This window comes from Lemur catta, chromosome 1 (genome assembly GCF_020740605.2).
Source record: "Lemur catta isolate mLemCat1 chromosome 1, mLemCat1.pri, whole genome shotgun sequence".
Lineage (NCBI taxonomy): Eukaryota > Metazoa > Chordata > Mammalia > Primates > Lemuridae > Lemur > Lemur catta.
Genome location: NC_059128.1, coordinates 274,448,421 through 274,473,689, shown reverse-complemented (window position 1 = coordinate 274,473,689; position 25,269 = coordinate 274,448,421). Strand labels below are relative to the sequence as shown.

The following is a 25,269-nucleotide window of genomic DNA, read 5'->3' as shown; positions in this document are numbered from 1 at the left end:
CTCAGTGTCACTTCGTTCTCTGGCTCGTTGAGTGTTTATGAGAAGTAATGACATTGTCCTGGTTGGGATGTACAAATGTTTTAGAAACGAAGGCAGGGTAATTATTGCCATAGAAAGGAAGTCTTTTGTCTAACTTTAGCAGAAATTAGGGGGAGCTGAGAAAAACTTGCATTCCTTGTGCCTAGCACACATAGCTGACATTGGTAAGATGCAAAAGGAAATTTAATTCCCCAGGTTGCACAGAATCATGAAATCACATTGTGTGTGTTTAATGCTGTATTTTGTTTCCTGTAGAATTTGTGGTGGATTGTCGGAAATTTCTGGATTCCAATGCTCTGGGCCTGACTGTCACAGCCCTCAGCAGCTACGACCCCCAGATGCGTGCTGCGGCCTACTCTGTCTTGGCGGCCTACTACTCACACGTGGAGGGGGCACGGTTCCGAGAGCAGTCCCAGGTAAGTAGGAAGAGGGGACATCCTCCGGGGCTGAGGGTAGGCCTGGTGGGCTCCAGAGAACTGGCTGTCGCCCCAGTTTGGTGGAAACCAGGAGACCTGCCAAAGAGCCAAAGTCTGTTCCCTTCAGGAGGTGATGCAGGAGGTTGCCTTTGATCCTCAGCCCTCTGCAGAGGTTGAGAAAGGTTTCTCCTTACAGACTCTCTGCTTGTGCTTGGGTAGAAAAAACGGTTTGACTTCTGTGGAACACTTCTTTGGTCTGAACTCAGTTGTTAAGGTAGCTCTTACAGCACACTGAGCATCAGAAACCCGCACACCCTGGTGGTAGAGAGACAAGAGCGGATTGGATTTTCAGGCCATGGTGCCAGGCTTCTCTCTGCTGTTGAGCACATGCCTGACTCCAAAAAGGAAAACAAAAGGTGTTCCTGAGATGGTGGCAAGCAGAGCGTCTGCCACTGTGAGCTCCGTCTCCGGGGGCCCCAGGGCTGTGAGGAGCAGGCACGTGCTGCAGAGCTGTGGTTCAGCTGCATGAGGCAGCACCAGCCACAGTTCTGACAATGCTCGTCTTGTTTTTTCTTTTCTGTTTTTAAGCTCCTTTACCTGTTGGATGTAGTCCGGAATGGGATTCGAACTCAGAACATGAGACTCACTTTTACCTTGGCTCTCTTCATTGCCAAAGCGGCCTTGCAGATTTTGAAACCAGGTACTGCTGATGGAATTAGGTTGAAGAGAAACTGAAAAGTTGAGGCTGAGCAAGTCCACTCCTAGGAATTAATCCAACAGATACAATCGATCACACATCTGTGAGAAATGACATGTTCAGGGTCACTCAGTTTTCATAGTGGCAAAGGTTTGGAGCCACGTAAATGCCCATCATCGATAATGGACAGTAACTAAACAATGGGTGTGAGGAAGCTCTGTATGGACCCCTGTGGGATGAAATCCAGAAAAAATGAAATGGAAAAGCCAAGTGCAGAACAGTGTGTTCTGGGGGGAAAGGATGCATAATCATCTCTGCTTGTAGTTGTATAAAACTGAAATAAAAACCTGGGCTGATCACAGCGTAGGAACTGTAACCCCAGGGCTAAAAGCGCAGACTCAGAGTGTCCTGGACCTCTCCCTGCCTCAGTCTCTTCTCTGCATGATGCGGGTGATAACAGCACCCCCTGCCTCTGGGACTCCTGTGAGGGTGACACAGATCGTGCTCTGTGCCCATCAGTGTTAGCTGCCGCCATGACTGCAATTACTAATCATTGATTCGTGCTTAGGCTAGAAAGCCTGTGGCCTGTGAGTACCGTGCATGCGTAACCCAAGGCAATGGAACACGGCTCCTTTCTGTCACTCATGAGAACAGGGGTACCACAGCTAAGGTAGTGTGACTAGGAGGAGTTAGTTCATCATAAGACCTATATTTATGTTATCAAGAGAAAAATCATAGAGTATTGTACCATCAGGGCCCACAAGGGTCTTTCAGTGTAATGTGGTCACATTTCAGATGAGGAAACAGCCCCCCAACTAACTTCCCCCCACACCGCCCCCCAAACTGAGGCCCCAAGCCAAGGCCCCATAATTAGTTTGTAATCAGTTGCTATTAGAATTCAGATCTGATTTTCATCTGTTCCCGTTTCATTTTTTTCCTTGCCTTGTAAATCTGGGGAGGAAAGAAAAGAATTAGCAGAGACCAAGATGTTTTTGGTCCCATATGCAGCTCTGTCCCCGTGGGGACATGTCGGGGTGGGGCATGTGTAGGGAGGGCAGCAATCGTCACAGGTGGACTCAGAGGCTGCCCCTGGTCTGGACAGACTGGAGCCCGTGATCCAAGGGTGGGAAGTGGCAGGAGGGGTGACTGTCCTCCTGCCTTGTTGCATTCCAGAGCCCAGGGGCCCGGTCGTGTCAGTGTCGAGCCGCCCCTGCTGTGATAGTTCCTTTCAGTGAGAGGCTGGGGCAGGTGGGGCAGGTGGGTGTGGTATCAGCCCTGATCTGTGCTGGGTGTGGCCCAGTCCCCCTCCGCCCACCCGCTGGTTTGAGCTTGTGCTGTGGGACCACAGCTGGGGAGAGGGCGAGGTCTGTGAAGGGCTCCACTCCCAGCAGTGGTTTCTGAGCCAGGAGAGGAAGCCTGTGTTCAGTGTAGAACTGAGGTGTCTAATTATATTCTCGTTCTCAAGAACTAGTAATCTGGGTAAGGGGACAAAAGCTCCATAGGAACAGTGCCTATGGAGCTTTTGTCCCCAAAATACCTACCCCTGATTCTGCCAGACCGTGGGGTGTCCTGCCGGTGCCTGTTGTGAGTGACTGTTTGCCTGTGTTCTCAGAGGAGCATATGTACTTGAAGATCAGCAAGTTCCTGCTGTCACATGAGTATTTGAATATGGACAAAGTGCCAGGCTTCTACCAGTTCTTCTACAGCTCCGACTTCGAGGTAATGCTTCCAGTCCTCTAAGTCCCCCGGAGACTCCTGGATTGAGTTATTCCGCCACTGTTGTCATTCTGACATTTTCCCCATCAATTCTGTTTGCTGCACAGTCAGCATGATTGAATAAGCAGTGTGAGAGCAAGAAGGTCACAAAACTAACAGCTCATGCAGATGGGCGCGTAGGAATGTTTTCATTCCAGGAGTTAATTTTTACGTAGCTTCTAAACCTTAAAAACTCTACTTTAGAGTCTTGAGTTTTATGGTTCTTGGTGAATCACTGGGTTAAATATTAAATATTCTTTTATAAAACACCTACCTGACTTTAAGTTCAGTGTTTAAACTTGACTTGGTCCTTTATTCCTGAAGAAACAGAATCAAAGGTGAAATTAAGGATGCTCAATAACGCAATCAGAGAGGGAGGTCAAGGCTGCTGCAGCACAGTCTTTGCCACTACTGAAAACAGAGGTGTTTGAAGGATGGTCAGATAAAGGGGCTTCCGCTTATCTAACAGTGGTTTCTCGTGTGCCTGGGTTACAGCAAAAGGTGGAGCAGGAGTGGGTGCTGGGCGTGCTGCGGCAGGGCATCCGAGACAAGCACTGCTACGAGCTGTACGCGCGGCGCGGCGTTTTCCACATCATCCTGTCCTTCTTCCACAGCCCGCTGTGTGACGAAGGGGCGCAGGTATGTGGCTTCTGCAAGGTTATTTACGGCCCAAAGGTCTGTGCCCTTCCTCAAGGTTTTACTCAGAAGCCGAGTCCGTGGGAATTCTGTTCCCGGCCTGGACACCACAGACCCCAACCCGCCTTTCCACTGGGGAAAATGAGGAACTGCTGATGCTCTTCCAGTTGCCGGCCGGTGGCACGGGCGGATTCATCCGAGGCCACAGTGTTGTAACTGCCCGTATCATTTGTCCTCTGATGAAATGCTTTCACTGTGGCCCTCCGGCTGTGTCCTTGGCTGATACGAAGGCCTCTTTATTTTGCCATAGAGAGAGAGGGACTGATCAGCAGTAATCAGGAGTCTTAGGAGCTGGCCAAGAAGTCTGGGAACAGATTCTGCCCATGAGTGATGGAGGGACTTTGTCTGAGGAGCTCTTGAGCCACCAGGATTTCACGTACTGTCCAGAAGCTGTGCGTCACCAAAGCTTGGCTGGGAAGCAGGAGTCAGGGTGGAACGGACCGTCTCCCTGAGCTAATCGGGGAGCCTGTGCGTTAGCTCTGTCCCCTAGAACCGTGAGCTGATCCATGTGTTTTCTAAATACCACAGGTAGTTAGAAGAAGTAAATAGGAAAAGCTTTAGGTATTTTGATTAATTTCTAGCCTGGTCAGCTCATACGTCTGATATTACATAAAATGTGGGTAAATAGGAACAAGTCAGGATGGAGAAACACAGTTGAACAAACTGAATCGGAGCACTACAGTAGCTTTTTGTTCCCATAGCGTGTGAGAATTCTGAAGCAGCCTGCGAACGGTTCAGGAGGCAGTCCCGTTCTATGTCCTCCTTTCCAGGTGGTAAAACCTGGGGGACAAAGTGGACTGCCTGCATTTTCTTCCGGCTCAGGCTGCTGCGTGTCTGGGCTGCTTGGTTTCCATGGTGTATCTTTGCTTGTGGATGGTGCCACATAATGGATTTGCAGAAGTGGGCATTCCCCCTGGGCTGTGATTGCTATAGGAGTCTGTGTCCTCTGGCTGTCACCTGTGGGGAAAGGTGAGTTCCTGCATGGCCACCACTCTGACAGACTTACTAAAGCAAACTTCATTTGCAACAGGCACCTATAATTGTAACATACCATTATATTTTAAAAATTGTTCATTTGATCAAGCAAATAAGGTTTTCCCACTGAAAAGTAACATTTTGTTTTGGGTTTTTAGAATTGTATTCTGGAAATTCTACAGAATGCTGCCCAGGTTGCCAAATCTGCCTATGAAATCATACGGGACTATAGCCTTTTAACGTGGATCTTACACATCCTTGAGAGCAAGTGAGTACCGTTTGCATGAGGGGTGTGTGTCCGATGGGCAGAGAGTGGAACGGAGACGGTGATCATCGTTACTGTCAGTTGGAAATGTCCAGCAAATTCCATGCACTCTGAAACAGTGTCCTTGAACGCCACCATAAGCCTGATAAAAATGGCTCCTGATAATACCAAAATGGTTTTTCCTCCACGTAAATCCCTTTTTTTTGAGTGTCTCTCATCTGCCGTGGAAGGACAGACACCAGCTGCTGTTCACATTTGGCAGAGGCTCCGCCGGCCCTTCTGGCTCTGTTATGTACACTTCGAACTCCCCTGGTGTGCTGGCCGGCAGTACGTGGTCTGAGATAGTGTCCTGTTATCTAAGGCTATAACGACTGCAGCCTCTGCCTGAGGTAGAAAGGTCGTAGTCCCCAGTGTGACTGTGAGTTACAGGGCTCCACTGTCCACACGTGGTCTGGGCGCTCGGTGAGGAGCCGGGGCTGGAACAGTGGTGAGGGGCTGGGGGTGATGATGTATCGTGATTCCTGGTAATCTCCTCCTGGGTTTGAGGCTGTCTGGAAAGGTGAAGGCCGAGTCACAGCAGACAGCGCTTGGCAGGAGGGCTCTGTCTTCCCAAGAACTCAATGCTGTAAGCTGGGGAATTAAGTTGTGTCTTTGGACATCAACTTCAAGACTGTTTAAGATTTATAAATTGCATAATTGGCTAATTATCTATTCTTAGCTGATAATTTTGTTTTAGAAATTTGAGTTGTCAGGAACAGGACAGCTTTTATGAGTGTACTGCAGTGGCTCCAGAATTTCCGGAGGGACTTAGGGCAGTCTTCTGGTTAGAAAGGAACAGGGGGCCTTGTCCTGTATCAAAGCTGCACTTGTACAGCAGGCACCCTGTTTGCTGGGGGTGGGGGGCATGCCAGGCCACTGCTCAGTACCGTCACTGCTGTCATACTCTGTTCTGAGGTTCCCACCCACCCTACCTCTAATGGTCTGATCTAGTTGAAAGACGAGGTTGTGGCCAAGATCGAAAGCTGCTGTGTTTGGTTTCAGGTTTCTGGAAACTCCACTGCTGTCCAACGTGATCTCCTTGCTGCATACACTGTGGGTGACCAACCTGGGGGACAAAGGAGTGGAGTGGGAGAGCCAGCCCCCCGGCCAGCCCAGTCCCCGGGAGCCCCCCAAGCTGCTTGCCCTGCACCTGGTCAACGAGTTCCTTTATGTTCTCCTCATACTCATGAAGCACCTGAGGTGAGCCCTCCCCCCACCAGGGTGACCCCTTAGTGTGCCTGTTTGGTGCTGTGTTGGTCTGTCACCTGTGGATACCATGCCTCAGTCGTGACTCACAGGTGTGCAGGTGTGCTCAGGACGGTGGCCTAGTGTGGACTGGGGCAGAGTGCCAGTGTCAGGTGTAGGTGGCATCAGAACATCTATTTTAGCTCCTTCCTTCTTTTCAGGTTTACAAGGCTTCTCGTCAAGCCCCTGAGTATTTACCATACTTTTAGAAACCTAGAGTGTGTCATATGGGGTCATTTTTAGCAGGCGAGCCATCTACCTCGATGTTTTGATTCAAACATGTGAATAAAGTGATGTTTTGTGGAAAGAACATACTTTCCATGACCCTAACCTAAGACAGGGTGGTCCCAAACTTGCCTTTTTGCCTTTATTAGCCTGCCAAGACTCACTTGTCCATGAATTTTATGGAATATTTCAGTATTTTCATCTGATGTCTTTTAATTATACTTTTGGTTTCCTCAGGAGAGCTAAATGTTTCTCACATTCCTCCATGTTGTAGGAAATACTCATTGTGCACTCAGTATTTCTGATTTGGGAGCTGGGGTATGCTAACTAGAACCAGAAGACTGATAGCAAATGGATTGTGATCTCAGAGTGAAAAATGTTTTCATAAAGAACAGGGCATTTTGTTTCATATTGTTCTAAATTGAATGAAGTCAGTGCTGGATAGTCATGTTTCTTATTTTGGGGCTGTCAGAAGACACGTTGGTGTCTGTGAACTGATTTGAAATAATGATTTTACTTTTAAAATTGTGTGGAACATACGTTATAGGATTTAAAATTTCTTGGAGTTCAGAGAGATCTTCCTGCTGGTGACCGTCACTCCGGTTTGCAGCCGTGGGTGGGAATGCTGTCCCAGGGCCTTCCTGGGCCTTTTTCACATGAGGCTGATAGTCCGTGAAACGGAGGGAAATCAGCAGTCCTGGAGTGGAGTTTGCTGGGCTCTTAGCACCCTGACCCTCAAGCTCTCTCTGCTTGGCTTCCTGCTTTAGCCAAGGTTTCCCAGGAGATTTCTGTGCCTTCAGGGTAGAGATCGGACTCTGGGTTCCCCTTTCTGCCTCCCTGGAGTGGCTCACTTTTTCCTGTTCTGTGTCCCGGGGGCCCACACTAGATGTCTTTTGTAAAGGGAACCTGGTTCCCGGATGGCCTGTTTGTACCTCTGGGTATGCAGGGTTGACAGGCCACCCCAGTCCTGGCTGCCAGGGCAGGAGGCAGCTTTTGCTCAGTCTGTAACATTGGCTCCCAAACAGGCCCACCTTGGCCTCCGCCCAGCTGATCGCCTTCTTCGAGACTCTTGACTCAGTGCTGAGGTACAGGGTTACCGTCATACGGGCCTTCAAGGACATGAACCGATTCACGGTGAATGAGACAGTGCTCTCCACCAAGGACGTCCTTGTCCTCTTGCACAAGTGGAGCCTCATTGAAAGAGACATCAAGCTTCAAGAAGACCTGAGAGCAGCCATTGAGAAGTGCCAAGTCAGGGAGCTAATGAGTGAGTGTGAGAGCCCGTGACTGTCCCCAAACTGTGCTCCAGGTCCAACCAGAGCGGCCACAGTGTGCGTCTCTCTCACCTCCTCTCTGAGTAGCGTTTCCAAAGCCGAGGAGGCTCAGAGATGGGACACTTTAGTGTTCGAGCTCTAGGGAGCGGGTGGGAGCCTCTGCTGCTTAGCCGCTCTTTTCCTCTGGGTAAATCACTTAACCTGCCTGAAGATCAGGGTGCTCACCTGGAAAGGGGGCAGGGAATGGCCAGGAGTTATGTGTCTCCACCTCGCCATATAGCGCAGGGTCAAAAGAACAGACCGGTGCCAGGCCTCCTGGATGTGAGCTCTGATCCCTCATATGTGAAGGAGGATAATGATGGCACCTACCCATGTTGTGAGGATTGATGAGTTCATTATAATAACAATGATGACAGCCCCAGTGAAATATTGTGCACTTGCCATGCTCCGAGTGTGGGAGCAGTGCCAAGTGCCCAGGATAAGTCAGCTTCCTCCTGTCTGTCCCCATCCGCACACACAACCCTCCCCCTGCAACTCTGGGTCTGTGTGGGCTGGAAGGACACCAGTGTCATTGCCCTTCTTCTCTGTGCATTTAACAGAAATGCTCAAGGATAAGAACAAGCCTGTCGTGACAGCCCGAGCCAAAGGCCCTCGGGGCCGAAAGAGGAGGCCCGGGGAGGCAGAGGAAGTGGCCGACGCTGGGCTGAAGGCATCCAGCTTGGAGACGTGCAGAGGCCTCCTGAGGTCCATACTGACTCACTGGGGGCCAGTGATCCCCAGCCCTGAACCTGCTCAGGAGCGCGCGGACTGGGCCAGCCCCGGGACTGAGGTACCGGGTCCCATGGACGCCGCCGCTTCCCTGGCGGCCAGCTGGGTGCTGCGCTCTGTGGCCGAGCACCCGCTCAGCAGGGCGGAGGCTGCAGGACTCCTCGGCTGGCTTAAGGGCCACATTTTGCCACACCGGGTGGTCGTGGCTGACCTTCTTGGGGACAGTGCCGTGAGGAGCAGCATATTCAGGCTGTACAGCCGGCTGTGCGGTGCCGAGGGGCTGGCGGGGCCTGCGCAGGAGGTGGCCTGCGTGTTCAACACGGTCATGCTGCAGCTGGTGGCCGCCCAGGGCCGGGCGGGGAGCCCCCTCCACCCCGCGGTGGAGGCCCTGTCCCTCTCCGCCCTGAGCCAGGAGGAGGGAGCCACGCGAGGTAAGGCTGGTTCTCCCTTCAGAGGCTGAAGAGACACGTGAGTGGGCGTGGGGGTGGGGTCACTTCTGTTCTTAGAGCCTGTTAGGTTTCTGCCGGAAGCTTCCCCAGCGTGGGACTGTAAGTATTGCGGCAGCCCCTCGCCACAGTCCTGGGCGTTGCCGGGAGTTTGCTGTTCGGCGCTGAACGTGAGGGGAGGGAAGTCTCTGCCGTGGCTCTCGGGAAAGCGGCAGTGCCGGTCGTGGTGGCAGGGGAGAAAGGGCCCCTCAAACCTCGGTGTCCCGCCAGGGCCTCCTGCCCCTGCACAGCAGGTTTTCTGACCATTACCCAAATGAAGAAGTCTGCGTCGCACCACACCCAGGTGTGTGTGTGTGTACTTGCACGCTCACGTACGCACGCGTGTCTGCACAAGCACTCGGATACACGAACGGCACCCCACGTGCCTGGCATAGAGCAGGAGCCTGAAGGTTTGACTGCGTGAGTGAGCGAACGAATAAATGAACAGCGCTGGCCTTGGATGGCTGTGAGAGAGTTCGAGAGGTGGCTGTAGCCTCCTTGGCCCAGGAGGGCTGTTCCTTTCGCGGAGGGGAGCAGGGCACGGCCGGCAGCCTGGCAGGTGAACTCGCCTGGTAGCAGGGGTGACCGCTGTCTCTCATCTGGCTGAAGTCTGAGAATTGAGTCTTTTTGCCTGTGAAACTTTCTCTTTTCCTCCTCACCCGTACCACTGAAGAAGTGATAGGAAATGATTCCGGAAGGTGCTTCTCAAAGTTCAGTTCTGGTTCTTGGCCTGGGTGGTGAGAACCAGGAAGAGGCTTGTCTTACGGTAACTCTTTTAGGGGATCCACATACATTCATCAGAAGAAACACAAATGGCAAAGTGAACAAAAAAGATGAACGCGAAAGTTAATTATGTGATTATCAGTGGCACGGCTCACTGGGGTGGGTGGCAGAGCGCCTGGTCGAGGGCGGGATGACTGGCTTTACGCCGAGGCGTGTGCGTGCTGATGGCCTGTTTCTCACCCTCCCCCAGCCTCCGCAGCCTTCCTGGTGTCTCTGTACGTGAAGGACGTCTGGCTGGGGGCCCCGCGGCCAGACACCCTCTTAGCCCACATGCGAATGGTCTGTGACGCCGCGGAGGATGTGCCCAGTGGTGAGGAGGAGGCCATCGTCGTGCTCTGCAGGGACCTCAGTGCCGCAGCCTCGGACGTGTAACTCCCTGCTGGCTGCGGACTCAGCCCGGTGACCAGCGCCTCGAGCACCAGCTTCTAGAAGTCTGGTTCAGCCAAGGGTCTCTGGGGAAGGTGTGTGAAGTGACAGGTTCAGTGCACTGACTCAGTTCTCTGACAGGACGAGTTGAGAAGACTTTATTTAACCAGCCAGTGAATCATAAATTCAAGGGACTGTGTACCGAGCACCCAGCTGTGATGAGTGTGGGGCCCTTCAGGCGAGTTGGGTAAGACCTTCCCTCTCTTGTTCTTCAGAGAAGTACCTCAAGCTGAGGTAGTATAGTCCTGAGTGCAGAAGGGATTCGTGGATGTTAAAGCTAAAATGTCAAAAAATATGTCTGATATTTTTTGATGAGCACAGGAGATGTAAAAGTTTTTTCCTAAGAAGTTGGCTAACAAAGTTTAGTGTGACTTTTTGAATAAATTAGTTCCTACCAGTGTTTGTTATTTTATTAAATAAAGGGATGTTGTGCTGAATTCTTAAAGTATAAAAATGATTACACCTCTGCTTTGCAAAGACAACCCTGTATTTTTTAAAGTTATGTTTCAAGGAGGGGATTTTGAACTTTATAACTTCTTCTTAATAAATGTCTATTTTTGTAAGGTTTTTGTGTTTTGCTCTAATTGAGGTTAACAGTCTATTTTTATTCCACAGAGGCCTGCATTTTGTAGGTCAGAATTTGACGTGTAAGGTTCATGTATTAGTGTTGTAGCTGGAAAAAAAGTCAGTATGAAATTTCACAGTTTTCACAGATAAAATCCTTGTCTGCTTAAAACCCTCCTGCACACACTGGGCTCCTGGGGTCTGCTCTGTCACCTAGGAGGTGGCAGTTTTATTTGCCACATGGTATACATAGCGCTGGAAATGGCTTGGTTTCATCTTACACATTTACCCTGTAATTTACCCTGTATACCACCAGTATTCTTTAGAATTTTTCCTATGTGTTTAGGTGACTTGAGGTTTTAACCAAGGCAAGAGTGATGCTTGTTTGCATGCAGTCCCTTCCCCACAAATAGGGCTCGTTGTCTAAAAAGCAAGGATCACTTACCTCCTCTGTCCCCTTCCCTGCCCTCACCAAAAACCTCAGGGCAGTACTCCTTGAGACTATACTGAGGTGGAAATCCTGCATTTGGATTCAAGCTGCACTCACCCAAGCACTGGTCAGTAAAGGCTGCGTCTTCCTTTCTCTTCTCTTCCTGGTTCCCTGTTATCCTTACCTGTCTGCAGCCTGTGTGCGGAGATGTCCTCTGGTGCAGGCAGTTCTGTGCGCTGGTGCTGAGGGGCGCTGGCCAGAAGGACAGTGGCCTGGGGAAGACCCTGAACTCCAGGCCTCTGGGAGTGCAGGGAGGGGTGGGAGTGGGGCGGGTTTCCACGACTCCAGCCCAGACTCCAGGCCTCAGCTGCCTCCCAGGTTCCTAGGCCCCAACGCCTGGGTGGGATTTGATTCCCCTGCATGGCTGGGTGGGCTCATGCCAGCTGACATGGTGACACCCTTCCCTCTGCTGTCGTGAGTCCTGGGGAAGGGGGAGTTGCCCTGGAGCTCCCTGGTCCTGCTTTCCTTCCCTGGGTGCCCAAGCGCCAGCACTGGAGAAACTCTGTCCCCCGCTCCTTCTCTGTGGTGAGCCGCCCTCCAGGAGCAGAGTTGCGGTGGGCGGTACCCGACAGGAACAAGTCAAACAAGGACAGGTGGCAGCAAGCGCTCCAGAGCTGGCTCTCAGCTGAGTAAAGTGAGGACACATTTCCAGCGTCTCTGGTCTCTGGAGCTCGTTGGTCTGCCTCCCACGTCTTGCCTTCTAGGTCACTGCCCTGGAGGGTGGGGAGGCCGGGCCTGTCCTCACCTTGTAGAATTATATTTTCTGGTCACCTGGGGTAGGGGAAGAGTCTCGCCCCATGGAGAATAGACTGTACATGCTCTTCACTCTGACTTAAAATACAAAACACTAAATTATAATACTTTAAATGCTGTGGTTAAAAAAGCAGAGGTACATTTATTTTAAAAATCCACCAGCCCCCTCCCCTGAGACAGGGCTGCCGGGGACTGGAGCACTAGATCCTTCGAGCATCTCAGATCTGCAGTCACATAAAGTCACATCCCGAATGGGACCCTTCCTGCCGGCTTCAAGAGCTCTCGTTCTGTGACAGCATTTGGGCGTGGGCGCTGGCTGCCAGGCCGGGCTGCCCTCCCTCCAGGGGAGCTGCTGCGTGGGCTCTGTCTTTGAGAGGCTGCAGGGAGGTCAGGGGTGTGACTCGGGTCCCCTGACCCGGCAGGGCAGACACTACCATGTCTGGGCCTGTCAGTGGAAGACGGATGGGGACCCTGCAGGCTTCCCCAACGTCCCAACAAAGCTACAGATGGACCAGGTGAACTTGGGGCTGAGAAAACATTACGGAAGGAATAGGCAAGTGGCACAGTAAATATCAGTAAGCGAGTGTTGTTTTCTCTCACTTCATATATATTTATTTTCCCGTCCTTCCCAAAGCGAACATAACCATAGGTAAGCAGCTTAAGTGCGCTAAATAAAATCAGTACCCGGGACAACTCTTCTGTGCTCGAAGGGCCATTTGCACGCCTTTGTCTGAGGCACGTGGTGCACCTCCTGGAGTCGCACCTGCTGCTGCGTGCAGACAGCCTCTAGACAGACTGTGTGTGCCCAGGTTGGTTTGATTCACCAGTTCACTCAGCTACGGCCTTGGCCTGCTGGTGTCAATTCTGCAATTGAGAGGTTTTGTCTCGGGGGAGGCTCCCTGGGCTTGTTCCTGACGTCAGCTGATGCCTTGGGGCCCACCGTCGAGGGCCAGTTCCCAGAGGAGAGTGGGTTTGGCCTGGGGGTCCCTGGGGGGGCGAGGCTGAGGGGCTCTCCTGCTGCGGCCGCTGGTCAGGGCCAGCTCTGCTCCCTGGGTCCTCCACCGAGCTTGCTGGAGCCTGTGAGGTCCCCTGGGGGGGCCCTGTGGCGTTGCAGGTGCCTCTGGATGCAGAGGGGCAGGTTGAGGCTGTGCCCCCAGGGGCAGGTTTGGTGGTGCTGGGTGCTGTTCCTGTGGACAGAGCAGGAGAGACAGGCGTCAGGGGAGTGGCTGGAGAAGGGTCGGCACCGGGGCGCTTTCCTGCCGCACCTTCCTGCCCGCCCAGAGCCCGCAGGGAAGGCCACGGGAGCCACCTCTCAGGGCCTCGCAAAGGTGGCCATTGTAGAGAGAGCTCAACAGGGAGGAAGTACTTTGTCAGGACAGGTCTAGAGTCTTCTCCTCGGGGTCACTCATCTTACATTCATTTACAATTGGGACAGGTTTGACCTCCCTCCAGCCACGTGTCTGAATGTAGCTCTTTCATAGCCGGCCCCCAAGCCAGCTTGTGTCTTGACTAGAAACGCATCCCTACTGGGTGGATTCTCGCCGCTGGAGGTGCTGGGGCAGGGGACATGGCTGCCTGGCGTGAGCCCCGGCCAGCACTTCCCACCTGCTTTCTGTGTCATCCCTAAAATGGGACACTAATCTCCTCGTAGGTGTCATCAGGATGAAATGAGGTGCTGTATCAATGGCTGTCCAAGCTAGAAAACAAGCTTGCACGTGGTTACGACGCTCGTGTGAACGAAGAGCACCAGGAGGGACCCACTGGGGCAGAGGCCCTCCTTCCACATGGCGCTAGCCCGGGACATGCCTGTCCTCCCTCCCTCTAGCCCTCCACGCCTGCCTTCCTCAGGAGATCAACTCCTCTTTTCTAAATCTCGCTAAGGATCTGCTTTGCTGCGGGAAGCATTCCACGTCTGTTGCAGAGTTCCTCTAGAGCATTTCCTTTAGTGAGCCCTGCGGCTGGTCAGGATGAACAGCGTCATCAATTTGCGCCTTTGAAATTGTAGCCCAGGAGGCCTGTGCCGGCCGCTGGAGCTGGACTTGGCAGAGGCGGTCCCCGTGTGCCCTCCAGAGGAACTTTCCACTGGGAGGGTTACTGACAACCCTTGTAAACGGCCCCTGACACAGGACTTCACCTCGGAAAAGTGGCAAAGAAAGATGACTTCATTCATTTACCCCTTGCCTAGATGTCTTGGGGGAAGGCTTAAAACCTGCTTAAATTCAATGTGAATTCTAAAAACGAACAGAATGGATTCTTCATTGTTCCAAGGCTGCCTCCCACGTGTGGCCAAAGGTAAGCAGAAATGACCCGGTGTGTGCAGACCCGGTGGGCGAGACTCCTGGGGAAGGGTGGGCACTGGGAGGGGAAGAGGCAGAGGCCGCTCCGAGGTAGCTCTGTGCTGTGGCTTGACACACGGTTTGTCCCCACCAAAACCCATGTGCAGGCTTAGTCCCCAGCATAGTGGCGTTGGGAGGTGGGGCCTCTAAGGGGATCGAATAAATTCTTCCCTCAGCACGAGGCCCTCACCAGGAGCCAAGCAGAGGCCAGCGCCATGCTTCTTGGACTTCCCAGCCTCTAGAACCGTGACCCAGGTAAACTTTTTTGTAAATTACCCAGTCTCAGGATTTCTGTCACAGCAACCGTAAATGGCCTAAGTCACCCTGAAATTGCATGAATTCCCATGTTTCTCACAAGAACTGGGGTGGGACCCCATCAGGTACAGAGCCTGCCCTCTGGTTCTCTCAGGGGTTCCAAGGCCCCTCACCTCCTCCTCTGTAGAACAGCTCTGCCCGTCTCTGTCTGACGAGCTTCCTACATTACTCATGGTTTCCGCTGCCCAAGACTTATGTCCACAGGGACATGAAGGTCCATAGTGACACCAGCCCTAGTCCTCCTCCTGGACCACTCAGCACAGGCCCCATAACCACCTGGTCCATGTCTCAGGTTCCTGAATCCAAATTCCAAAGACAGGATCTGGCCTCAGCTCTTCTGCCAGTACATGTGGCATTGGCCAGTCTCTAGGGGATGGGCCCTCTTTGGGGCAGTTGCCCACCATTGGTCCTGTGAGCTATGGCAGGATATAGGGTCCCTTTTAAGAACAGTTAGTAGAATAGCAGCAGCTGTGAGGGCTGATTGACCTAGATGGGAAAATGGGATGTGGCAGCTAATTGTTCAGCACAGGGGAATTAACATAACCAGCGAGATTCTAATTACTACTTGGAGCTCCTGCGTTTCCCCTCCATTGAACCACTGCAGTGCACAGCAGGTACTCAGTGACAGATGGTGGTCCTAGATGCCCGACTTAGGGTCCCGTTTTCCTGGTGAGCTGTAGCTGGCAAGACTTACCTGGAACAAGGGGTTATTTGGCTTTATTTTCTGTAACAGCTTTATTGAGATACATTTTACATACCATAAAGTTCACTCACTTAAAGGATACAATTCAGTGGTCTTTAGTACATTCACAGAGTTGTGCGACCATCATTATAAATCTCATTTTAGAACATTTTTGTCATCCCCAAAAGAAATCCATGGCAGTCACTCCCGCTCCCCCTGTCCTACCCCCAGCTTTCTGTCTGTCTGGATTTGCCCATTCTGGACATTTCATGTGAATGAGATGGTACAACATGTGGCCTTTGTGTCTGGCTCCTTTCCCTTAGCACAAGGCTTTCGAGGTCCATCCGTGCTGTGGCACGAATCTGTACTACATGCCTTTTTATTGCTGGGTGCTTCATTGCATGGGTGTCCAGGCTGAGCATCCCAAATCCAAACATCTGAAATGCTCCAAAATCCAGAACTTTTTCAGCACTGACATAATGTTTAGGGAAATGCTCATTCAGGCATGTCAGAGTTCAGAATTTGGATTTGGGATGTTCTTCTGGCAAGGATAATGCCAATATTCCAAAATCTGAAATCAGAAGCACTTCTGATCCCAGGCATTGTGGATAAGGGATTCTCAGCCTGTACCAATACTCATCATTCGGCATCTGAGTTGCCCACGTACCCACACCCCTTCTTACCTCATCTGCGGGGAGCCCGACCAGGACATGTAGAGCAAGATGAGGAAGAGGAGCACCACGAAGGCAGCCAGGCTCACCCAGAAGGCAATGACAATGGAATCTGCAGGAGGAAGAGATGCAGCTTGATGTCAGCGAGCCCCCAGCTATTGCGGAATTGGGGCCCTGAGTGTAGGTGTCCATGCTCCTTCCAGCCTCTCAGCTGTTACCGTTGGGAAGATTTTCCATTAACCATAAAAAGAAGAAGGAAGCAAGGAAGTGGCTTTTTGTCAGGGGAAACGGTGAATAAAATTGTGTGGCACCACATGGCTCTGCTCAGAGGAAAGACCTGAAGGGTGGGTGGGCCCTCTTTCCCCTTGCCTCCTGGGAGGGAGAAGAAAGGGCTCTGGGCAGCTCTGTGTGACAGGATGGACTCCTGTCCCTGGAAGGGGTGTGGCACCTACCAGGGGCCTTTGGTGGAGCAGCCTCAGAGACCCCAAGAGTTCGAGACTTGGAAGGAGGATGGTGCGGACCAGAGCCCTTACGGCTCAGGGGAGTTAGCCACGGCCTGCTCAGGCCGGGGATCGGTGAGGTAGAAAGAGCGAGTCCCTTTCTCATCTCAGGGGCAGGGGCAGGAAAGAAAACGCACTTTTGGAGCTGGCATTGTGGCTGTGCTTGTGGCCTGAGGCTCGAGGGGCAAGGAAAAATAAGGGAACGTACTTAGCCTCTTCAGGGTCCTGGGTGGAACGTGGCGGGTCTGGAGGGGCCTTTCTGCAGGCTCCAGTTTGGGAACATTTGGCAAGTTGCCAGGGAGCAGCTGCAGTGGGACAGTTTTTTCCTTGGTGGTTGTCTATGGCTACGGGTGCAGGTGCGTCATTGGCGTCTGCAAGTGTCTTATCCAGACCAACTGGATGACCCCAGAACAAGATGCCCCAAGCTGGGATATTCTTCCCTCAGCACGAGGCCCTCACCGGGAGCCAAGCAGAGGCCAGTGCCATGCTTCTTGGACTTCCCGGCCCCCAGAACTGTGACCCAAATAAACCTCTTTTTTGTAGACACCTACATATGTGCCTATTGAAGGATGGAGCCAGGCTCTGCGAGGGGCAGTTAAGGACTCAGATGGGCCAAACCAGCACGTCAGAAATTGCCGATGCCCTTCACCCCTCACCTCCTCTGAACTCCTGCCACACTTCCGGCACTAGCCCTGCACAGCTGTGTTCAAACAAAAAGATGATGATGAGCGAGTGAACAAATGAATGAGGGAGTGGACAAACCACCGAAGGATTGGATGGGGTGTTAGAGACGTGAGTCCTCTACAGGGAGGTGGAGGTAAAAGCTTGAGGGTGAAGAATAGTACTTGAGTAAACGGTGTCATCTCTGCTCTCCATGAGCCCAGACAGGTAGAGGGAGAAACTGAGGACTTGTGAGTTGATCTTCAACCTAACAGTTAACATTGGAAACAGGGTATAATAAAACAGTGCATCATGGGTGCCCACGGCCTTGTAACGCATCGGCAACTCGGCGTTTACACTCCAGAGAGGCAAGCTCAGCAAAGACCACCCCCCGCCAGGCTGGCTCTCGGGGCTTCTTTTTCCTGTCCTGAGCTGAGAAACTGATGGTGGCATCCTAAAGCTTTAAACTGATTAGGGGGACCTCGGGCTCCTGGGGGATGGGAAATCAGAGTGGACTGTCTGTCCTAAGCTTAAGGACTTTTAAAGAAGCCTCCCAACTCTCCTGGCATTCCTTGCCCGCCCACTGCTCAATGTTCTAACTCCCCAAGAGTCACAATTTATTTCATAATCCTTAAAGCATAAGAGTACATGTGCCGGCAGAAAATTGTGTTTGGGATTTTACTCTGTAAGGATATTTTAGCTCTTTTTCCTTCACAAAAATAATGCAGCATTTGAGGTCTTTCGCACCTAGATAAGTTCAGCCAGGGACTCTAAGAAAACAGCTTCAAAAATTCAGCAGCTGAGAGTGCCCCTTCTCCTGGGCTCAGGCTTGTTTGCTTTGCCCTTGTCACTGCCCCCAGACACTGAGCACAAAATGAGACGACACCGTTCATGGAACACAGTGTCTTCAGGTGAGTAGAATTTAAATTTCGTCAGACCAAAAAAGCGATCAGCAGCCACTAGCCATTTTCTGTACTATAATAAAATCGCTTTCATCATGTTCTGTTGAAAAAGGCAGCCAAGAAAATACGGTTCTTTTTCTTCTTCCTACTGAAGGTTCACCCAAGTGCTTGGAGAGAACACTATGTTCCCAAGGGCAAGAACTGCTATTCCCCAGCCACGGAAATGTTTAAACATCCCCATCTTTTCACAACAAGGAGCCCCAGGCTGAGTTGACAGTGAAACTGGTCTAGCCCTGGAAACTTCCCTGTCCTCCCATTCTTTCCTCCTTTCCTTCCCTTCCCCCTTCTCCTTCCCTCGCTCCCCTCCTGCCTCCCTCCTCTCTTTCCTTCCTTTCCTGTCCACACTGGTAGGATGAGGGGAATTAGACATCATCAGTGGAGTGACAAGAAATGGTTCTGGGCGCTGGGTGCAGTGGCCCAAGCCTGTAAACCTAACACTTTGGGAGGCTGAGGTGGGAGGATCACTTGAGGTTAGGAGTTCGAGACCAGCCTCAGCAACATGGTGAGACCCCATCTCTACAAAAAATAGACAAATTAGCCACCTTGTCTCAAAAAAATAGAATAAAATAAAAAAAGAAAACACTTCTGGATGGTGTGAAGGGCTTCATGCTTAGGGTTAGCAAATTAATTCCATCAAAGGGCGCATAGAAGGCACTCAGTTTTGTTGAGTGAAAACTGCTAAGCCTTAGTTTCATGTTCTTCCAAACGCTACCAACATTTGAGTCCCAGAGTCCTAGCAAAAAATCAGTGTTTTCAAGATCTTTCCCTTATTGGGGAATAACAATGTAGTCAAGAGCCCAGGCTCTGGAGATGGATGGTTTTGAGCTCAAATTCTAGCTCTATCTGTGTGATCTTGCTCAATCTGGGATTTTTACACCTCAAAATCTGTTTGCTTGTTTGTAAAATGGGGATGCCAGTACCTATTATACGGTGTATTAGGAGAATTAAATAAAACAATATGTGTGTATGACGCACGTGGCACAGTTTCCTGTTCAATGGCCATGAAATGATTTATAACTAGAAATAAAATTATTTCTGTTAAGAGCATTTTGTGGCAAGTGATATAACTTCATCTTTCAAGCTCACCAAAATGTAAGCTGTAAGCAAAGGTAACTGTGGCATAGATTACTAGTTGTCAATCCTAACGTCTGCTCTTGCATGCCTCCCTGGTAGTAGAACCCTTGCTTTTAGCTGGGCACATGGGTGCCTGGGATAAAGACTACATTTCCCAGCCTTCTTTTCAGCTAGAACCATGTGATGAGTTCTGGCCAATGAGATATGAGTGGAACCATCACAGGGCAGCTAGACTTCAAGTGCCGTGTGCCCTTTCTTACTCCCATACTCCATTTTGCTGCCTGGACGTGGATGTGATGATGGCCAGAGCATGGCTTGCAACATGAGGATGAGGGACACATCACAGGCACGGCAGAGTGACGAGCTAGCAGGAAGCTGGTCCCTAAGGATTTCATGGATTCCACTCAACACCCCAGTCCTGCAGAATTTTATACAAGAGAGAAACCAGCTTCTGTTTCATCGGGTGCTCTGTTTAATTGTAATCAATTTTCTTACCAAGTCAGTAAAGAAACTTGACTTTCTCAATGAACATACCAGAACTTAAAAATCCAGATGAAGGATGACCTTCAAAAGAATCATCCTTTCTCTACCATAGAGTCATATCATTTTTACTAAAATACTTCTGTTGATCAACCATTTATAGAACTCCTCTTTTGGAATTACCTTCAAGGAATAGTTTGTGAATCTCTCTCTCTCTCTCTCTCTCTCTCTCTCTCTCTCTCTCTCTCACTCTCACTCTCACACACACACACACACACACAATTTTGCTATTTTATGAGATTATATTTCATTTTTGATACCCAGATGGTATCAATCAGCTTAATCACCCATTTCATTCATCTAACTTGTCTCTGGGTGAATCTTAACTATTTTCAAAAAGAAAAATCATCCACAAAATATATACATAATTCATCACCACATATGTTTCATAGAATGTGATGTGGCCACCAAAAGTCAGTTCCAAAAAGTTTTTGAGCAATAACAGAATCTATCAAGCATAGCGCCTCCCTGGGGTAGCTTGCTGGAAATGTATTCAGAGATCAACATTCTGGGACTGTTGTTTAAAAATCACTTTCACTACTTATGTCATGTCCGTGAGGCCAACCATTTGCTGAAGAGTTTGAAGTCACGGTTGAAGTTGTAGCCTGAAATCAATTGCTCTGAATGAGAGAAAAGAGTTACATGCAGGTCCTTCGTTCGATCTGTACCTTGAATTCTCCATACTGTGTTGAGCTTGGTTGGTGGTGTGTTTCTGTTCTCCTGCTCACAGCTCTCAGAGAAGCAGATGAACTGACTGTCTTATTATTGAAGTTGCCAGAGGCAGCGAATCAGTGGAAGTCAATATGCACTATGACAAATTCTTCCTAACCCATAATTAAAGGGAAGGAGATATATTGACCCAAAAGGTAAATAATAGAGCATTAAAGCCAGGCATTACTCAAGGGGAATCAGTCCATCTTGCTGCTTCTCTGCGAGTGAACATTAGGCCAGTGCCTGGAGACTCATCCTATTAGAATAATCTGTGTTGCTGCTATAAGGTTAGAATATGGGCTTGGCAGTGCCTGGAGACTCATCCTATTAGAATAATCTGTATTGCTGCTATAAGATTAGAATATGGGATTGATTTTCTCGTAAGCTTAGCCTCTGGAAAGGGCACAGATAGAAAAATCAAACATATAGTTAGTCGATTCAGGCAGAGCCTCAGAAAACAGATTTGCATTTTCCACCTTGTTGATGGTGTTGGGGAAATTCTTAACTTTTCCTTGAAACAGTCAGAAGTCACCTCCAAAACTCACAAGGGTGCAATGATTTTCACTTCCTTATAAAGTGCCCGTAACAAAATCACACCAGATTTTGAGCTGTCCCCAGGAAAGGGCAGCCCACCACCTTCAACTTGGCACTGATTGCTTTATATATATATTAAAAAAAAGTAGAAATCCCTAGATGTTTCCAAATATCTGCCCAACCATGATGGAATATATTCCAGCATATGGACATGAACACAAAAATCTTAACATCCATCCTGCTTGTTAAGTTAACACAGGAGCCCTGGGATTTTTCTTTCTATTTTGACTCCTTTATGCAGCACAAGAGTCAAACCTAGCCTGGCCTGACACATCTCAGCCAGCGGCCGCAGGTGACCTTCTAGTGAGAACATCTGAATCAAACCTTTGCCTCTTTATTCCCACCTTGAAGCGCCCCTGGGCTCTCAGAGCCACTCCCAGCTTCTTCCTGTCTTTGACATGCACTGCTGCAGAGAAGGTTGCAGAACTGGGGCTTGATGTTTTCCAGTTTGTTCGACTAAGGAGGGGACCCAGGTGAAAGTCAGATTCATCAGCAAGGAAGCCAGAAAGGTGACCTGCTCTCTGCAGCATGGTGGCTGTCCACCTTCACCTAAACTCATGCTGACCTGACCCTGCTTCTAAAAGCATGTTACAGAGCATCCCTGAGACCGCCCTACACTGCCTTTTGCCTATTATTACAGAAAACAAAAGTGACATAGTGATAATGATGTCCATCAGACACAGTGTGAATGATGGTTTCTGTTTTTGCATTTTTTAAAAAACTTTTTTAGAGACAGGGTCTCGCTCTGTTGCCCAGGTTAGAGTGCAGTGGCATGATCATAGCTCACTGCAGCCTCCAACACATGGGCTCAAGTGATCCTCCTGCCTCAGTCTTCCAAGCATCTGGGACTACAGGCATGTGTCACCATGCCTAATTTTAAAAAAAATTTTTTGTGGAGATGGGGTCTTGCTATGTTGCCCAGGCTGATCTCAAACTCCTGACCTCAAGTGATCCCGCCTCAGCCTCCCAAAGTGCTGGAACCACAGGTATGAGCTGCCATGCCCAGCCTGTTTTTGCATTTTTTAGAATGTTTTTAGTAGACTTATTTGAATTTAAATACTGAGAACAAAAGTACAGAGGAGATCTTCACTTGACACACAGCAGTGGAAGAAGTTTTACTCTCCTGAAGGCCATTGTTTATAATAGCAAAATCCAGGAAACATTCTGTATGTTCAAAGCCACAAATTTCTAGAATATCATGCAGCTATTTTAAAGTTTGTTGAAGAATATTTAACAACAGGAAACAAAACATTGTTAGGTCAATGAGAAAGGAGTACAAAACACGTACATAGTAAGACATTCTGAGGGACTGGGAGTGAGGACTCCAACATATGAATTTTGGCCCTTAAGATTCGAGGAAAGATGATCTTGGATGGGGTTCAGACCTCTTTGGAGAAGGTGTAGTTTGGCCACCAGACAGCAGAGGTGGCGGCTGGTTTAGCCAGGCCTGGGCTGACCTGGAACTGATGGATCAACAGTAAACAACCTTCTATTGACTAGCCTAAAAAAAAAAAAAAATAGCCAACCTTCCAGAGTGCCCCGGGGGAAGCAGGTGTGGGGGTCCGGCCAGGAGGCAGTGCGTGTCCCCCGCCACAGTGGCTGTGTGCAGGCTGCACAGGGGCTTGGTTTCTGCGCTGAGATGGCTGCACAGAGGTTATTGGCCCACTGAGGCTGCGTGATGTCAGAGGGGCCGCTTCCATCAGATGTCCTCACACTTACACTGCCATCCCCCACCCCACCCTGACCCTCCTCTAATATCTCTTCGGAGCCCTGTCCTGTGAAAGCCCAACACCGCTCACTTTAAAGGAGAAGCGCTGAAAGGAATCCCATCGTTTATCTCAGAGCATATTTTGAAGGGTGCATTCAGAGCTGAGGAGCAATAAATGAACAGCTGGCACAGACATTCATCATGCAAGTTAATAACGTGTGCGAGAGCTGCCCATTTCACGTTGGTTTACCCACTCATCCATTCAACGAGGATGCATTATGTGCCAGGCAGGATTCAGTAGCTGGGTCCAGGTTGCGTTCCCTGGATCATATGTCCTGGTAAGAATCTGCCCATTGGTCACTGCAAGTGTCCTTGGAAGAGTCCTGGAGGCGTCGGAACCCCAGTTCTGTGAATACCTAGCTGGGCAGCCTTGAGCAAGCCGCTTGGCCTCTCTGGGCCCAGTACCCCTACATGCTTCTGTTTCCGTATCTAGGACACTGTAGCTCACTCGCTTATTAAGTCGGCCTCTGCCTCCCAGACTGCCGACTCTTAAGGGCGGGAATCTTTCCAACTTTATATTTCTAGCCCCAGCACCTCACACCTAGTCCTGCCCGGAAGCCACTTACCACCCTCAAATATCCCTTAAACTGGAGGGATGGTTTTAGCAAGCAAACTGGCCCTTGTCTCTCCTGTGCTCACCACGTTAGCTGCCCTAAGGGACATCACAACCAGATGCAGTGCATCAACGTGGGTTGGACAGGGCAGCTCGTAGGCACGTGCTGGGGAAGTTGGGGAAGGTTGAATATAGACTGAGGACTAAATGCTAAGAAATAATCATTGGAATGTTTTAGGTGCACCAATGTTATGTTCTTTGTTAATGGTTTCCTAATGAAGCATTTGGTGGAGGAATGTCATGATGTCCGTAATCCACTTGGCAATACGTCATCACACAATGAATAATAATGGCAACAAAATAGTTCTTGAAAAATAATCAAGGGCATGGATTTAGTCTTTTTGCTTTTGTGCCTCGAGCTCCCGTTGCAATGTCTAGCCCATAACGGACAGTTACACAATTTTGATTGTTGAGTTAAACACAAGCAAAGGCCAGAAGGTAAGAAAAAGCAGAATGTGTCTCTGGTATGGTGAGGAAGTGAGTCTCACTGGGAAGAACAGAAAACTAACTTCACAGGACCAATTTCAGACGGCCCACCTGAAGGAAGAGGGGAGCTTAGGCTTATTGGGTAGGGCAGGAACAGAGAGTGAGGACAGGGCACATGGATGAGCCTGGACTGCCTCCTGCACACGCACCGCGAAGAGTTGCACAGATTGTGCACTGCTCAAGAAACCCCAGCTGGATGGGCTGTGACTAGCTGTGTGCCCAGAGGAAGAGGATTTTTTCTAATTTTCTTTACGATATGAGTTAATGGCAGCTCTGTTCCTATTTTTGTGGGACTTGAGGAAGAGGAGAATTAGGACCACCATGATGCATCTGGCTTTCCCAGGATGTAGAACTTTCCATGCTATCACTGGGACTGTCCTGGGAAAACTCAGAAGGTGGGTCTGTCGTCTTAGTCCATTCAGGCTGCCGTAACAAAATAACATAAACTGGGCGGCTTATACACAACAGCAATTTATTTCCCACAGTTCTAGAGACTGGGAAGTCCAAGATTAAGGACAGCAGATTGGTGTCTGGCGAGGGCCTGCTTTCATAGAGGGAGCTTTTTGCTGTGTCCTCGCAGGACAGAAGGGGAGAACTCTGGCCTCTCCAGCCCCTATGAGGGCACTAACCCCATTCACGAGGGCAGAGCCCTCCCAAAGGCCCCGTCTCCTGATACCATCCCTCGGGGGGGTTAGGGTTCAACACGACGTGAATTTGTGTTAACACAAACATTTAGGCCATGCAGTTGCCCCAAGGAGAATGCAGCGAGGGAAAGAAGACAGAGACTGAGATGGAGACTCCCAGGGGCCGGGGGAGGAAGGACGTGAGGGAGACAGGCTGAGGGTTTCTGAAGGGGTGTTTCGGGTTGGGGGGTGCAGAGCCTAATTGCAGGGACCCAGAGAAGGGGGAAGTAAGGAGCAAGTGGCCACTCACTCAGGAAGGTTTGCATCCGGGAGTGGGAGAGACACTGGCTGATGGTCCAGCGGGGCAGCAGGGATGCGCGTCGTGTGTGCGTTAGACCCAGAGGAGGAAGCCAGTGGAAGGGGTGAGATGCTGGGGGAGGAGGTGCGCCCCCAGACTGAGCATGTGACATGTGGGGGGCATGACGGTGCTGTGGACGCCCCACACTGGGTTCCTGTGCCAGTTCAGCTACGCCCACACTCAGCGCTCTTGTGACCAGGTCTCCGGACATTCTGCTGTGGCTACTGTTCCTGCCACTCAGGGGACTCCCATGTCCCCTCTGCCACCTCAGAATAGTCTTTGGCTGGTGACCAGTTTGTTTGGTTCACATCACCGGGCTGTGAGTGTTTGTTTCTGATGTCAGGAGCCTGTCAACCTCAAGGTGACATCTGTAGAAGTGGCTGCCTGTAAACGCTTTATTTTTTTTAAAATATATTTCATCTTCTCAGAGTGGGGGAGTAGATTAAAAAAAGAAGAAGAAGAATATTTCACTCTGGCCGGC

General features: G+C 50.3%; 2 protein-coding genes across 3 annotated transcripts in view; one reads left to right on the top strand and one right to left on the bottom strand.

Annotated features, from left to right (window-relative positions):
- Nucleotides 1–10,651, top strand: part of URB1 (URB1 ribosome biogenesis homolog) — a 70,138-nt gene extending 59,487 nt beyond the window's left edge. For both annotated transcript variants that reach the window (XM_045540543.1, XM_045540542.1), the window contains exons 31-39: nucleotides 295–455; nucleotides 1,044–1,155; nucleotides 2,765–2,871; nucleotides 3,403–3,546; nucleotides 4,737–4,846; nucleotides 5,885–6,082; nucleotides 7,378–7,619; nucleotides 8,226–8,825; nucleotides 9,853–10,651. In XM_045540543.1, the coding sequence (XP_045396499.1) occupies nucleotides 295–455; nucleotides 1,044–1,155; nucleotides 2,765–2,871; nucleotides 3,403–3,546; nucleotides 4,737–4,846; nucleotides 5,885–6,082; nucleotides 7,378–7,619; nucleotides 8,226–8,825; nucleotides 9,853–10,034 (1,856 nt within the window). In that variant the 3' untranslated portion in view covers nucleotides 10,035–10,651. The remainder of the gene's footprint in view (nucleotides 1–294; nucleotides 456–1,043; nucleotides 1,156–2,764; nucleotides 2,872–3,402; nucleotides 3,547–4,736; nucleotides 4,847–5,884; nucleotides 6,083–7,377; nucleotides 7,620–8,225; nucleotides 8,826–9,852) is intronic.
- Nucleotides 10,652–12,496: 1,845 nt separating this feature from the next.
- On the bottom strand, nucleotides 12,497–16,005 carry LOC123630684 (melanocortin 2 receptor accessory protein). The gene is given in 6 exon segments (XM_045540544.1): nucleotides 12,497–12,781; nucleotides 12,783–12,823; nucleotides 12,825–12,878; nucleotides 12,880–12,993; nucleotides 12,995–13,082; nucleotides 15,912–16,005. Coding segments are annotated over 6 exon segments (354 nt in total). The 5' UTR covers nucleotides 15,941–16,005; the 3' UTR covers nucleotides 12,497–12,753.
- Between the last annotated feature and the right edge of the window lie 9,264 nt (nucleotides 16,006–25,269).